At 44.5% G+C, this 16,023-nt stretch overlaps 1 protein-coding gene across 4 annotated transcripts in view; it reads left to right on the top strand.

The window, feature by feature from the left end:
* The window catches only part of CLASP1 (cytoplasmic linker associated protein 1), a 249,987-nt gene that overhangs the window by 158,017 nt on the left and 75,947 nt on the right, over positions 1-16,023 (top strand). For all 4 annotated transcript variants that reach the window (XM_041000184.1, XM_041000186.1, XM_041000187.1 and 1 more), the window contains exons 10-16: positions 1,629-1,702; positions 6,943-7,035; positions 7,889-8,034; positions 8,804-8,939; positions 10,167-10,237; positions 12,816-12,875; positions 14,975-15,052. In XM_041000184.1, coding sequence (XP_040856118.1) covers positions 1,629-1,702; positions 6,943-7,035; positions 7,889-8,034; positions 8,804-8,939; positions 10,167-10,237; positions 12,816-12,875; positions 14,975-15,052 — 658 coding nt within the window. The remainder of the gene's footprint in view (positions 1-1,628; positions 1,703-6,942; positions 7,036-7,888; positions 8,035-8,803; positions 8,940-10,166; positions 10,238-12,815; positions 12,876-14,974; positions 15,053-16,023) is intronic.

Raw genomic sequence — 16,023 nt, forward strand, 5'->3', positions numbered from 1 at the left:
TGTTCTCCCTAAGTACTCGCCATGACTGGGGCTGAGCCAGGCTGAAGCCAGAAGCCAGGAATCCCAGCCCATGTTGCTGCTGTCCCAGGCACGTCAGCAGGGAGCTCAAAGTGGAGCACCTGGGACTCGAGCTCCGATGAGATGCTGAAGCCACAGGCAGAGGCTTGACCTATTGCAGGGCCATGCCAGTCCCAACAAACTTTTAAGTTTACATTTTAAAACAATATTGTAAGGGAAAACTGTAGCTGACTCTTATATGAAAATTTGAGGTTACCATGAGTTCAAGAAAATGGAATTTTTTTGAGACTAATATGAAATGAAATTTAAATTCGTTTTAGAACTTTTATTATTTCACAAATTTGTGCTGGATATCTGATAATAATGTGAATATTCCCTGAAGAATTAAGATTTTCTGCTTACTTGGAACCTTTCAAAACTTGTATGCATTATCCCCATATACATCCTTCAGATTCATTAAGCCTATGCTCTCCATGCTTTAAAAGATCATCTCTGACAGCAGTTCAGAACTGTCGGGCAGGACCCTCGGAGCCTGCCCCACCTCGGGGACCTGGGATGGGGGAGGCTGGGTGGGGCTTCTCTCCTTATCTCTCTCCTTCCCCCCAGACACAGGAAGGGGAAAAGAGAATGTGGACACTATGGTCTCACCCACTTTCCGCCCTTGACCCTTCGCACCTTAATCAACTATGTAAACATCCAGAAAAAATTTAAAAAATTAAAAATCTCCAAGTATTCTCTTTAAGCGGCCTTATAATGAACCTATATGGTATTGTACAGTTATTGTGCTTTTGCTTTTCTTTTTACGTTTTCCTTCCTTTGTATTTACCTGTAGCGTAGCGTGATAGAAGTCCTCTGTCCACTGGCTTACTGTATAAATGGCCCCTGCAACCAATACTAACTGGCCCCGCTGATGCTGAGAATCAGGAGCTCCGTTTGGATCTCCTAACTGGAGGCAGGGACCTGTGTACCTGGGCCACTACCGCTGCCTCCCACAGTGCACACCCACAGTGGAGGCAGGCCTCCCTCCGGGCCAGTGCTGTGTGGAGGCAGGCCTCCCTCCGGGCCAGTGCTGTGTGGAGTGCAGGCCTCCCTCCCTCATGGCCAGTGCTGTGTGGAGGCAGGCCTCCCTCCCGGCCAGTGCTGTGTGGAGGCCTCCCTCCGGGCCAGTGCTGTGTGGAGGCAGGCCTCCCTCCGGGCCAGTGCTGTGTGGAGGCCTCCCTCATGGCCACTGCTGTGTGGAGGCAGGCCTCTCTCCCTCATGGCCACTGCTGTGTGGAGGCCTCCCTCCCTCCTGGCCAGTGCTGTGTGGAGGCAGGCCTCCCTCCGGGCCAGTGCTGTGTGGAGGCCTCTCTCCCTCCCGGCCACTGCTGTGTGGAGGCCTCCCTCCCTCATGGCCACTGCTGTGTGGAGTGCAGGCCCAAGCAGCAGCTTAGTTGCAGTGCACGAGGCCATCCAAGTAACTGTCAGTTACACAGTACTCTGCACTAATGAAAAATATTTTATAGAAAGACTTATGAGCCTTCCAAACTGTAATTTGTTTGTGTAGGTTCAGACTTTTGCAGTGGATGTTCTGTTGTCTGCATTTTTAAATCAGTATGTATTTTTTGCAGCTGCAAAAGAAGGTGCTGGTGCTGTTGACGAAGAAGACTTTATTAAAGCATTTGATGATGTGCCTGTTGTGCAGGTGAGTGAGGATGTGGGCCTGATTAGCAGGGATGGAACAGGTGTTCATTTTCAGTCTTCACTAGGCCCGTGTTGGAGCTGTCTGCCAGGCTGGGTGCCCGTGAGAGCTGGGGCTCTGGAGAGTGCTGGGTGCCTCTGTAACAGGAAGCAAGATACCACGTAAGGTGGAAAATGATCTCTGAGAACTGGAGAAGCTGATTGTTCTAATTTTGGGGTCAGGCCACATAACAGGAAAAGAAAGGGGTGCCTTGTGTGAGAGAATGGAGAAGCATGCATGTTTGGTGGTCTTTTTAGAAACAAATTCATATTTTGTCTGAAAAGATTTAGAGTGGTTTAATAAAAACTTAGCTCATCTGTGATTTTTCACTCGGGTGCTTATTAACACATAAAGCAAAGATTATAAAAGTTGGGACACTGTCACACTTTGTTTTTTAAGATTTATCTGTTTGAAAGGCAGAATTACAGGGAGGGAAGAGAGGTCTTCTATCTGCTGGCCCAAGCCGCAGTGGCTAGAGCTTGGCTAGCCTGAAGCCAGGAGCCAGCAGCTCCTTGCCTGTTCTCACATGGGTGTAGGCCCTAAACAGTAGGCCATCCCCACTGCTCTTCCAGCACACCAACAGGGAGGTGGATCAGAAGTGGAGCAGCTCTGAGGGGCCATGGCACGGTAGTTTGCAGCTTTACCTGCTGTGCCACAGTGTCTGCCCCATTCAGGTCTCCTGTTGGAGATTGGGACTGCTACACTTTTTCCTTCCCTGCGGCAGCCACAGTGGTAAGGCAGGTGTCCATGGCTGCTGCGGGTATAGATCAAATAGCAGGCATCCAGGGTTCAGGTTCATCTTGATGATGTGTTGTGTGATTCGATCCTGGGGTCTTAGACCCAAGACTGGAAGGAATGAAAATGTGGCATGCCATGGTAGAAGTACTGCCATGCTAGGTGATGTGTGCACGTGGGCTGTCTTGCTGGTTTCTGCTGGATCCAGCCTAGGACTGTGTTTAGGGCCGTGTTATCCCATCGCAGCAGTCACAACAGGAAAGATTCCGATTCTACCAAACCCGACTGGACATTCTAGACATTTTCTTTAGGTATTTTTGTTTTTTAATGGGGTCATGCATAATTTATTTTCTTCATCACTTATTTTGTAAATCCTCTTTGTCACTTGTGTATTTGGGAAGTGGCAGGGGAAGAAACAGTGTAGTGCAGCAGCGTGTCTCCCAGCAGGGCGTCTCCCAGCAGGGCGTCTCCCAGCAGGGCGTCTCCCAGCAGGGTGTCTCCCAGCAGCGTGTCTCCCAGCAGGGCGTCTCCCAGCAGTGTATCTCCCAGCAGGGTGTCTCCCAGAAGGGTGACTCCCAGCAGGGTGTCTCCCAGCAGTGTATCTCCCAGCAGGGTGTCTCCCAGCAGCATGTCTCCCAGCAGGGTGTTTCCCAGCAGGGTGGTGAGCACCGTGAAAGCAGCCTGGAAAGCTGTCAGGAGTTCAGACAGAGTTCAGCTGCAGCAACAGGACCACGGTTCATGCAGGTGTTCTGACTGTGGCTTTTGTTTAATTTACTTACCTGAATGGAGCCAGCACGGTAGTATAGCGAGCTAATCACCCAGCTGTAGCATGGGCATCCAGTATGGTGCAGGTTCATGCTCTGGCTGCTCCTCCTTTTTGGTTTGTTCTGTTAGTTATTTATGATGCAGTTCCATAGGATCTGGAATTTTTCCTTCCACCCTCCCCTTAGCTTTTTTCCCCTGTGTTATTACAATAGCATAATCCTCGGCAGCAGTCGCAGTTTTGACATTCTTCTATTTAAGTATATCTTGAGACTGTAGATACAGACAATGATAGAAAGTTCAGCTTCTTATGCTTCAGATGTATTAACAGTTTCATTGAGAGTCTGTCTTTTATTTGGGAGATGTATATATTGCAATATATTTACACTACTTGATATTTGCATCCATTGTACAGTTTCTCTAGATAAGTATGTGTATATACATGTTTACTTATTGTCTATTGATCTTGTATTTTGCATGAAGGTTGCCTTATATCAGAAAACATATTTGTCCTTTTGAGATTGCCTTTTTTCACTGAGCATAATGGTCTCTAGTTGGGACCATTTGATTGCAAATGGTAAACTTTTATTCCTTTTAAAGGCTGAGTAGTATAGCATAGGGTAGATGTACTACAGTTTCTTTGTTCACTCCTCGTTGGACGGGCATCTAGGTTGTTTGCTACTGTAGGTTGTGCTGCCATAAGCAGGATTGCTGATCCCTTTCTCATGTCTGTACTTCCTTTGGGTCTATTCCTAGGAATGGGATAGTGGGGTCATGGCGGGTTTATTTTCAGTTCTCCTAGCACTCTCCATACTGATTTCCATAGTGGTAGTACTATCCCACCATCCCACCCACAGGGAAGGAGGGTGCCTTTTTCTCCACATCTATATTGGCAGGTGTTGTTAGTAGAGTTCTGAATGTAGGCCAATCTGCTTAGAGTTAGGTGAATTTCAGTATAGTTAGGGAGCCTAAGCATCTTTTCATATGTCTGTTAGCTATTTGGATTTGTTCTTTTGAAAAATGTCTGCCCATTTCTTCATAGAGTTGTTCGTTTTGCTGTCACTGAGTATCTGAAGCTCTTTGTAAATCCTGGATATTGGCGTGTAGTGTGCCAAGATTCTCTCCCATTCTTTGGTTGCTTCTGCACTTTGTTGCTCATTTCCTTTGCTTGGTGTAGTTCCACTTGTGTCTCTTGTTTTGACGGCCTGTGCTTTTGATGACTTTCTTAGAAGTCTTTCGCAATGCATGTGTCTTGCAGAGTGCTTTCTAATAGTGATTTCCTTTAGTAGATGGATGGTTTCTGGATGCAGCTTTTGGTCCTTGTTCCATTAGAGCATATTTTTGTGTAAGCTGCTTCTTTTTTGCAGGCTGCTCTCTAATTGTCCCAAAGCATTTGTTAAAGAGACCAGCCTTTTTCCCTGGGTTATTTTCAGTTACCTTGTCGAAGGTTAGTAGCATGTGTTAGTTGACTTCTGGTGTTTCTATTCCATTGATCTTCTCTGTTTCTGTACCAGTCCAGACTGTTTAGGTTATCACTGCTCTGTGGTATGTTTTGAGGTCTGTAATTGTGATTCCTTCAGCTTAGTTTTTATTCTTAAGAATAACTTTGGCTATTCGTGGTCCCTTGTGTTTCTAAATGAATCTTTGTGTCATCATTTCTGTTTCTGAGAACAATGTTGTGGGGATTTTGGTTGGGATCGCATTGCATCTATATATCTCTTTTGGTAATATGGACATTTTGATGCTGCTGATCCAGGAACATGGTAAAGTTCTCCATCTTTTAATGTCTTCTTATATTTCTTTTTTCAATGTTTTGTAATTTTTATCATAGAGATGTTACACATCTTTAGGTTTATCCAAGCAGTTTAAGATTCTTCTCTGTTATTTAATTATTTTTAATTTTTAAGGATTTTTTATTGAAAAGGCATATCAGAATTATGAAGGAAAGGAGGGACAAAGTTTTTCTATCATCTGCTTCACTCCTTGAGTGAATGGCTGGGACTGAACTGACCTGAAGCCAAAACCAGGAGCTTCTTTCAGATCTCCCATGCGAATGCAGGGTCCCAAGGCTTTGGGTCACCCTCTACTGCTTTCCCAGGCCTCAAGCAGGAAGCTGGATGGGAAGCAGGGCAGCTGAGAAACAAAGCATTGCCTAGTGGGATCCTGGCTCTTGCAAAGTGAGGATTTAGTTCCTGTGCCATCGCACTGGGCCCTTCTCTGCTATTTTAAAGGGGACCGTACTTACAAGTTCTTGCTCAGCCGTAGAGTTGGTATACTGGATCATCAATTTGTGTTCATTAATTTTGTATCCTGCTCCCCTGCGAAACTCTGTTATGAGTTCCAGTAGTCGCTTGATTGAGTCTTTTGGCTCTCCTATGTAGAGAATCAAGTTGTTTGTGAACAAGGATAATTTTGATTCCTTGTTTCCTATTTGAATTCCTTTCTTTTTTTTTTTTTTTTTGTTTGTTTTGCTCTAGTGAGGACTTCCATTACTATGTTATATAGCAGTGATGAAAGTGGACAGCCTTGTCTAGTTCTAGATTTTCCCCATTTAGTATGATGCTGACATTGGATTTTTTGTATATTGCTTTGATTGTGTTGTGGAAAATTCCCTCTAGACCTGTATTAATTAGGGTTTTTAGCATGAAGTGGCATTGGGTTTTATCAAATGCCTTCTGCATCTGTTGACATGTTCATCTGGCTTTTATTTTTCACTGTGTTGAGGTGGGGTGTTACATTTGTTGACTTGTGTGTATTAACCCATCCCTGCGTCCCAGGGTAAATCCCACTTGGTCCTCGTGAATGATCTATCTGATGTGCTATTGGATCCTGTGGGTTAGTTTTTGCATCTGTGTTCATCCTGGGTATCTAGATGGCTTTGGTGTTGAGGTGATGTTGGCTTTGTAGAAGGATTTTGCCTCCGTTTCTATTGCTTTGAATAGCTTGTGGAGGATTATGGTAAATTGTTGAAACCTTTGGTAGAATTCTACAATGAAACCATCTGGTGAGGGCTTTTCTTTATTGAGAGGAATTTAGTTAATGGTTCAATCTCTGTCCTGGTTATAGGACAATTTAGATTATTAATTGCCTCATGATTCAATTTTGGTAGGTTATATGTGTCCAAAAATCTATCTGTGTTTTCTAGGTCTTCTGATTTGTTGGCGTATAGTTGCTTGTAGTAGTTCCTGATTATCTGTATATGTTCAAGGTATCTGTTGTTATATTTCCTTTTTCGTCCCTAATTCTGTTGATTTGTATCTTCTCCCTCCTTTCTGTGATTAGTTGGAGACTATTTTGTCAGTTTCCTCAGAGAACCAGCTCTTTGATTTGTTGATCTTATATACTATTCTTTTCATCTCCTTTTGGTTAATTTCCTCCCTTATTTTGATGATTTCTTTTGTCCTGCTAATCTTGGGATTGTTTTGCTGTTTTTCTAGCTCCTTCAGACGTAAGGTTAGCCTGTTTCCATGGTGCTTTCCTAATTTCTCGACCTAAGCACTGATCGAAATGAACTCTCCTCTTGCACTGCCTTAACTGTGTCCCTTAAATTTTGATATGTTGTTCTGATGCCTTCATTTGTTTCAATTTTTTTTTAATAAAAGCATTTTTTAACTGACTAATAATTCTTGACTCCTCATAGTAAAAAAACAGTGTTTGTTTATTCTGTTCATTTTCTAATACTGATCACAGCTTGATTTTGCTTGCAGATTTACTCCAGCCGAGACCTTGAGGAATCCATAAACAAAATTAGGGAAATCTTATCTGATGACAAGCATGACTGGGAGCAGCGGGTGAATGCTGTAAGCCACTACCTTCCTCCGTTACGTTTCCTAGCTGCGTCCAAGTTCTGCAGATACTTGCTTAGGAAACAAGAGGCTGTTCCTAGTGCATTTTAGGTGGCAGATATTTTAAATGTCAATCCCTGTTTTTCCACTTTGCCGTTAAACCAAGACCTGACTGGAACAGCTGCTGATGTCTTCTGCTCTCGCCTGAAGCAGAAGTGATTTAGTTGTGCGATTGCCAGGCAAGCGCCTTGTGTAGTAGTGTTCCCAGTATATGGCTCTCAGTAGGCTTTGCTTTCTTGCTGTCAACTTGCTGGAAGGTTTTGTCTCCTCTGCTTTAATGTGTTAATGAGAGTAAGTAGGCTGAGTGTCATGAGGAGGATGGCTTATCTCAGGAAAGTGGTCCCCTGTGTGCTGGCTGTCAAGAAGAGGGCTGGTGGCATTGCCACTGTGTTCCATTTCACAGTCAGCCCCACCAGTCGACCAGTTGAGGATGTTATTAGAAGTGATGTAAGGATGCTTCTCCTTGGAATTGGAGAAGGGAGAATGTAAGGTTAAGAGAGGTATATATTAGAGCAAAATGGAGGTTTTTAGTTATTTGTCATTTTCATGAAGTTAATCAATTAGACATTTCTAATTTAAAACCTTTTGTAGAAATTGTATTTATCACCAATACTACCTTACTAAAAATTACTTGGTCTTGCGCTGTATAAATGTGTGCAGTCTGTTAGCTAATATTTAACTGCATAGATTCTCTTAGGAGAAGTCTTGCTATGTCAATTGAACTGTGATGTTTGGTGGTGTCTGTTTTGTATATATTATGTTAAGAATTGTGAAGGTTTTATATCTCTAATTTCCTCTATCCCATCAGTTAAAAAAGATCAGATCTTTACTTTTGGCTGGTGCTGCTGAGTATGATAACTTCTTTCAACATTTGCGTCTTTTGGATGGAGCGTTTAAGCTCTCTGCTAAGGACCTGCGGTCTCAGGTAGTGCGGGAGGCTTGTATCACGCTGGGGTAAGAACTGCCATGCTCCGCGATCTCACTCACCACTCGGTAGTCCCACCCCGAGCTTCAGAGGCGGCTCCCAAGCGGGCAAACTAGTCTCCAAGACCCAGGCCCGTTGGCGCTCTGCCAGTGCCCAGCTGTCTAAAGGACTGATTTTAAGCTTTGTTTTATTCAGTGGCATAGCTCTGCAGCCTCTGTTTTAAACTTGAAGCATGTATTACTAAGGAGAAATGAAAGTATGTAAAGTCGTTTTTCATTGTTTTAACTTGTTTTTTGCTGGGAGGATATAGCATGCTTATCAGAATATTTGTCCCTAGAATAATACCAAAGTTATTAACTAGTGGGGTGTCCCTCAGTGACATTTTATCCTAGCTCAACTTTTGTGCGGGGCTGACACTGTGTTAGAATGTATGCCTGGTATCAAAGCAGCCGCAGCAAGAAGGCAGCGAGCTGTTAGTCAGATGGGGAGTCTGAGTATCCGATGCTAAAAGTGCAAGGCATGGGGAAGGGAGCCTTTTCCTGCTCATGTTTTCATAGTATATAATCGATTTTTTTTCCTGTTTTGAAACTGTTGTAAATGATGAAGGGAAAACTTGTGCTAATGGCTATTTGCCGAGCTCTCTGCTTGTCCATTGGACATATTTTTATTAAAGTATTGTACTTAGACTGTTGGTGTTTCCCTGGGTAGCCTTAATGAAAGCTCTAAGCCACTGATTTATGTGCTTGTAATTTGTAAGACACACAGTAACTACAGCCCAGCGTTCACGTCTTTTTGCAGGCATCTGTCATCAGTTCTGGGGAACAAGTTTGATCATGGAGCTGAAGCCATTATGCCAACCATCTTTAATTTAATTCCAAACAGTGCCAAAATTATGGCCACGTCTGGTGTTGTAGCTGTTAGGTTAATCATCCGGGTAAGTGTGTTCTAGGGCCCCTGATTTAGTGGCCGACCCATGCTTTCTTACCAGTGGCTGGCAAGCAAGATTAGAGGCAGTTTGCACTGGAGTGATTATTTGAATTGGGAATCATGTTATACTTACAGAATTATCTTTTCTCCATTGGATTGTATACAGAGCATGTGAGCTTTTTGTAGTCTCTCATGGTAAACAAGTGTATGGCGTGTGGTCATTGAGGTGTTGATGGGTGAGTCATTGCTGGTTAATGAGTAGAGAAGCAGGCAGAGATGGACACAGAATGGGCTCCTGTCTACTTGTTGATTCCCCGAAAAGCGTGCAGTGGCCCCAGGCTGGGGACCTGGGTGTCCCACATGGTTATCGGGGTCCCAGTCACTTGGGCTGTCAGTGTCAGTTCTACTTCCCAGAATCTATATTAGCAGGAAGCTGGACTTGAGAGTGGAGCTGAGAGTTGAACCCAGGCATTGCAGTGTGGGACATCAGCTTTCACGAGTAGGCTGCATGTCTGGCCCTCGCTGTTGGCTTTGAATGTTTGAGCCTCTGCCTCTGAGTTTGTTTCTCTTATGTCACTGCCTAACTCCCTGCTAACTGCAGTCATTCCGTTTGACGAGTTCGTGCTTATAGTTTGCATTCACCCCAGAGTTTGACTAATTACATATAGGCTTAGAAACAAAATGTTCACTTTAGCTTTCTGGGTATTAACCTATTTAAATGGAAATAATGACCTGAGTAATATATATACAAATTTCCAGTGAAATCTATTAGTCCATAAGAGCTTCACCAGTGTTTTCTGTGTTGCCCTCTCTACACCTTCAGGTGCTTTTTCCACAGAGAAAGCGCTTAACGTCAGTGCTTGAGGAACCTAAGATGGGAAAATCTAATTACATCGTGTAATTTTTAGTCCTTATTCCTTTACTGCCTACTTCAGATAGTCAGACCCAACGCTATTGTTAGACATCCCATTGAAGCATTATTGTAATGTGTTGGTTTGATGACTCCTTGTCCCATTGTCTTGTCCAGTCTTGTAAACTTCATAAAGGCCTCTAGAATATCCATTGTATCCTTTTTTTTATGATTTATTTGTTTTACCCTTTTTTCTTTTTAAAGTCAGTGTTTATATTCAACGTGTTCTGTGATAAGTAGGTTAGTAAGGAAGTTGTTCTCTTGTTTTTGCAAATATTTGGGTTTTCAAATATTAACAAAGTGTTTTTTCCTTCTTCTTCACAGCATACACATATCCCTAGGCTAATACCTGTCATAACAAGCAACTGTACCTCTAAGTCGGTTGCAGTCAGAAGGTAAATTCCCAGTGATTTCCTTGTTCTTTTACAATTATTTACAAAGGAAAAAGAATTTGAGATGTACACCCATGACTAACATTTCATATTTGAAGGTTTTTTATTTTGTGAGTCCTCTTCAGTCAGCACTTCTGTGTTGAAGGATCAAGAGCACAGTATTTTGGAGAGCTAGTTGCAACAGCTTCTTCTATTTGTGCACGTGTGTGTGCGTGCGTGCACATCAGGGGGCAGTTGCAGGTCAAGAAGGGGAGAGGAGCAGGTGCACTTCTCTGTCCTTTGCCCTGTCCCCTGGGTGAAGGCGGGAACTTTGTGCACAGGTGTCCGTGGTAGTGAGTCTCTGTTCATGTAGGCAGAGGGTGGAGTGCTGTTGGAGTCTTCTCAGAGTCATCCTTTCCTGCTGTGCAGTTACAGGAGCCACCTGTAAGATCCTCAGGAAGGTACAACCTGGGTAGCTAGCCCATGCTGTTCCCACATCCTTGCTGTTGCTGCATTCGGCTCGGCTCCCAGGGCTGCATGTGGAGAATCAAGTCCTAGTGAAGATCTGGGATGCTTGGCCGTTGAGCCCATAGGATCTTTTAAGAGTCTGTTAAGATCCGTGGACCCTCAGCCCAATGAAATGTGAAATGCACCAGAGTTTTGTGTAGGTTTTCAGTGGATTGTATTAGGAGCTTTGCAGGGTGCTATTGGCAAGCAAATTTTTATTTTCTAAAAATTTATTTTTAAATGATAATATAGTATCTAATAGGTACTCCTGTATAGTGTGCAACATGCTGTTTGCTGTATGTGTACAGAATGGCTGTGTCAGGCAACTTAAAGTGTCCATTGCTTCTTGGCGTTCCGGTGGTAAGGACACTTGGAGTCTGTTGTTGGCAGTTCTCACGTACACAAGGTACTGCAATGATGGTCCCTGACATATGGGAGAGTTCTGGAATGTCTTATGCCCTTCTAACCGATGCTGTGTCCTTTGAGCAGCAAGTTCCTGGGTCTCAGTCTGTTGTTGCCAAGCCACCACTGTCTAGTTTGGCTTTTTGAAATTACACATTGGTAAGAGGTGGAGGTGTTTGCCTTGACCTGCCTGAATTGTTTCCCTGAAGACGGTGCCCTTCAGGTTTTTCTGCAGTCACAACAACAGACTAAGCAGTAACTGGTGTGTGTGTGTGTGTGTGTGTGTGTGAGTGAATACACACTGTGTTTTCTTTACTCACCCATTGATGGATTCTTTGGTTGTTGCCTTGGTTTGGCTGCTGTAAGTAATGCTGCAGTGAGCATGGAGGGAGTGCAGATGTCTCCTTATCCACTGATTTCACTTCCTGCAGATGCACATGTACCTAGGAATTGGATTTCTGTCCATCCTGTTAACAGTTACATGAGATTCAGAACAGGTGTGTAGCACAAGTAATGAAAAATGGAATTTATACCTTCCACTTTTTGACATGTTTAGTTGCCAGCTATATGGCTCAATTTTTTCAAAAACTTTTTACATCTTTTAATTATATTGTTGACAATCTTTACATAGTTAGCTAGGGTAGAAAGGTTCAAGAGCTTCAGGAAAGTGGGTAAGACTATTATTTCCATATTGTTTCCTTCATGTATCTGAGGAGTCCCACCCATTCTCCCACCCACCCAGCTGCCCGAAGTAGGCCTGCTCTGAAGGTCTTGCTCAAGTGGTTTTGACCCATGAGGGTCAAGTTTCCTATTTTTCTTTTGTTTGAGTTTTTATTTATTTATTTGAAAGGCAGGTAAATGATAGAGATTGAAGGAGAGAGAAAAAAGACAACAGCTCTGCCACCTGCTGGTTTGCTCCCCAGGAGCTCACAGCAACCCAGTGAGTGCCAGTGAAAGCAGGAGTCTAGAGCATGCACTGAATCTCCGCGGTGTGCGGGGACCTGCGCATGCCTGCTGCAGTTTGTGTGCGGGGGCCCTGTGCATGCCTGCCGCAGTGCACACCACTAGGAAGCAGAGCCGGGACTCAAACCCAGGTGTCCCAACATGAGATGCAGTGGTTCCAAGCAGTGTCTCAACCACTGAACCAAATGCATCTGGGGCCCCACATCTAGTTTCTTTTTTTTTTTTTTTTTTTAATTGGAAAGGCGGATATACAGAGAGGAGAGACAGGAAGGTCTTCTGTCCGATGATTCACTCCCCAAGTGAGCGCAATGGCCGATGCTATGCCGATCCGAAGCCAGGAGCCTTTTCTGGGTCTCCCACGCGGGTGCAGGGTCCCAAAGCTTTGGGCCGTCCTCGACTGCTTTCCCAGGCCACAAGCGGGGAGCTGGATGGGAAGTGGGGCTGCCGGGGTAGAACTGGCGTCCATATGGGATCCCGGGCGTGCAAGGCGAGGACCTTAACCACTTGCGCCACTGCACCGGGCCCCCACATCTAGTTTCTGATGGAAGGGAAACTAACCTTGTGCCCGCCATAGGTACAAGCTTAGTTGTATCAGTTCTGATACAACTCTTCATGAAAACTGCAGGAAGGTTACCAGTTGTAATAAGAGTTATTGGGTCGCTTAGGAAGGAAAGAGCTGCTTTGTTTCCTCTGGTGCGCATTTTTGTAAGTGTTTGTTAATGCTTTCCAGGCGCTGTTTTGAATTTTTAGACTTGCTTTTACAAGAGTGGCAGACACATTCACTGGAACGGTGAGTAGCTGAGTGGAACTTGTTTTTCTGTTTTAACCACATTGTGCCTTCTGTAAGCAAGGAATATCTCTGGCCATTTGTGTGACTTTTCGGGCCATGCACTGTGTAAGCATGCCATACGAGCAGGAGGTTTCAATGAGTGCTGGGGATTGAAATACAAGAAACTGCAAAGCCAGATCATGCTGCCTCCTGCTCACAACCCGGGAGCTGCCTGAGTGTGCAGGGAGTCATTCCCCGTCCCCCAATGGGTGTGTAAGGACACTGTATCTGAGAGGCAGCAGTTTCCTTCCCAGGAGCTGCCCGAGTGTACAGGAAGTCATTCTGCATCCCCCAAAGGGTGTGTAAGGATGCTGTATCTGAGAGGCAGCAGTTTCCTTCCCGGGAGCTGCCCGAGTGTACAGGGAGTTATTCCCCATTCCCCAAGGGGCGTGTAAGGATGCTGTACCTGAGAGGCAGCAGTTTCCTTCCCGGGAGCTGCCCGAGTGTACAGGGAGTCATTCCCCATTCCCCAAGGGGCGTGTAAGGATGCTGTATCCGAGAGGCAGCAGTTCCCTGTTTGTTCATGTTCATGCAGTGACTACCCAACATCATCGTGGAGAAAAATGGACTTATGCCAGAATTTTTTTGATTTTTCTTCAAAGTTTTATTTATTTGTGAGTAAGAGTGAGAGAGAAAGGAGAGTGAGTGAACACATGTGTGTCCAGAAGCCCCCATATACTGCTTCACTCCCCAGACGCCTGCAGTGGCTGAGGCTGAATGCAGACTGCGAGCTGGAGACTCAATCCAGCTGCCTCAAAGGCTGGCAGAAACCCAATATTTGCATGATTATCACTGTCCCCCAGGGTCTGCATTAGAACCAGGAGTCCCTCCTGGGGCCTCATAGGGACATACGTGCCATAAGTACGGCTACTTGGCCACTCCCCGTGGCAGAATTCCCGATGAAGAAGTATGTCTCTGTTAATTTTTGAGACTCCTAAACATTTTTAGTTCTGTTGGGTTTTGGTGCTATTGTTCTGGAGAAGGTAGGTAATGGTGGTTTTGTGCCCTCATGAATTTTGCAGCATATAAAACATTCGACAGAGCAGTGGGATTTTGAGCAGCAATAATCGAATTCATGTAGCGGTGGTCAGAGGTAAAACTCATCTCTCCTCCAGAGAATGAATACTTTGAATCAGGAATACAGTGTCAGATTCTCCAAAAGCTCTCTCATTCTTTAATCTCTTGGATATCACATCTATATTTGGTGAGCAGTAGAAAGGGAAGCAGGACTCTGGGAACAGGAGCACAGATGTGGTCCTTGGAGTTCCTGCAGTCTCTGTCTTGGTGCCTGCTGATACCAGATGCTTCCTAAATACCTACGGAAGGCATGAGACTATCATCTTGCAGTGCTTGAATAAATTGGTCGCTGATGTCCTTTGTAGAACTTGTTCAAGTCAGTCCTTTCCTGTCAAAACGTTGCAGTAAAACATGCAGTAGGTTCTGATTTGTTCTCAGCTAGGGTTCAGCCTAACGGAGGAGAGCACCTATTTTTACAGTGGTTCAGTGATTTTGCAAAATGGTTTAATTGTAGATTTGTATTACAGTCACTTTAAGATATTATTACTATTTCACATTATATCCATAGAAACAAATTATCCCCTTGGAAAAAGAGTTTTTATGGTTGCATTTGGATTTGTATGACCTGACCAAATTCCCCCCAAAGTCACCCAAAGAATAGGGTCTGCATATCTTGCAGGAGGGTGGGTGGGGTGAGGATGAAGTGTGGGATCGGGGTGGGTCAGGTGAGGATGAAGGGTTAGACCCAGTGGGTTGAGGGTCAGGATAACTTGTTGTGTCAGGGTCGATTGGGGGTGGTGAAGAAGTGTTGGATTGGGTGGATTGGGATGTGGATGGTTTGTGTCAGGGTGGATTTGGGGGAGGATGAAGAGTGGGGTCAGGGTAGGGTGGGGGTATAACTTGTTGAGTCAGGATTAGAAACTGAGGTGCCGGAAGCACCCTGGGGTGCTGCTTGTTGTGTGTGGTTCCGTACTGCTGTTCTGAACACCTTTTCATGCAAAGGAGACTTGGATGTGTTACTGTTTCCTTTCTTTTTAAACCAGACATATATCAGTGTTAGCAGAAACAATCAAGAAGGGAATCCATGATGCTGATTCTGAAGCCAGGATAGAAGCCAGAAAGTAAGTTGGTTTTAATTGTACAGCACGTTTTTGTTAATTACATTTATGTTTCACATGCCTTTGAAATGCCTTCTTAAAAACTCACACAGTGACCTAGGCTTTTCTCATTGATTATAGCTTTTCAATGTGACCCCAAAGGCTGTTTCAGAATATCACTTTTTTGTTTGAAAGTGTGATATAGGCAGCAGACCCGGGAGATGTTACCGCACAGATCAGAACATGTTTTTACTTAAAGTATTCTCTTGTGACGTAAGCTCTATGAAGAGCTGCTTTGTTGGTTTTCCATAAAAAGTAATGGGCTTTCTCTGTAATACAAGGCAACCTTCCTGCAAAATATGAGCTCAACAGATCATAGGTAAGCATGTATATACATATGTTGATCTAGAGGATCTGTATACTGTAGGCAAGTATGCCACGGTGTGGAGATGCATTGCAGCATGCATCTCTGCTTCTGAATAAAAGATGGGCTCCCAGTGAAAGTGACTGTCTGCCCTTCTCTGTAGCTGCAGTGTCAGGAGACACTTAAATAGCAGACTGATAGACTTGTGACTGTTGTTGAGGGACTGAAGTATTGATACAATATAGGGGAAAACAATGGGGGGAAAATCCCAGAGCCTAAGGAACTGTATCATGAAAAATACACAATTTACAAAAGAAAAGGAAAGTCACCGGTGCAGGGGATTCTCCTCGTGTGGTCACAGCTCTGCAAGCATTGGCTGTCTGCCTCTTGAACAGGGGTTGTGAAAGGACTTGGTGGAGCCACGCTCAGGACTAGAGTTACCAAGGCCATGTAGCTGTTCGGCTGGGTCTTGGCTCATCGCGTGCCCTTTGCCCTTCTGTCTTTTTCCTGGGAATGATTGTGACCATCAGGAGTTCAGGGCTTCCTCCCTTGCGGTTTACAGATAAGGACTGCTCATGTTGCCTTTTCCCACTGCTTTGAGCTGACGAAGCCTTGCACACAGGATGAACTG

Source organism: Ochotona curzoniae, unplaced genomic scaffold (assembly GCF_017591425.1).
Source record: "Ochotona curzoniae isolate NIBS_2020 unplaced genomic scaffold, NIBS_Ocur_1.0 scaffold_2217, whole genome shotgun sequence".
Taxonomy (NCBI): Eukaryota; Metazoa; Chordata; class Mammalia; order Lagomorpha; family Ochotonidae; genus Ochotona; species Ochotona curzoniae.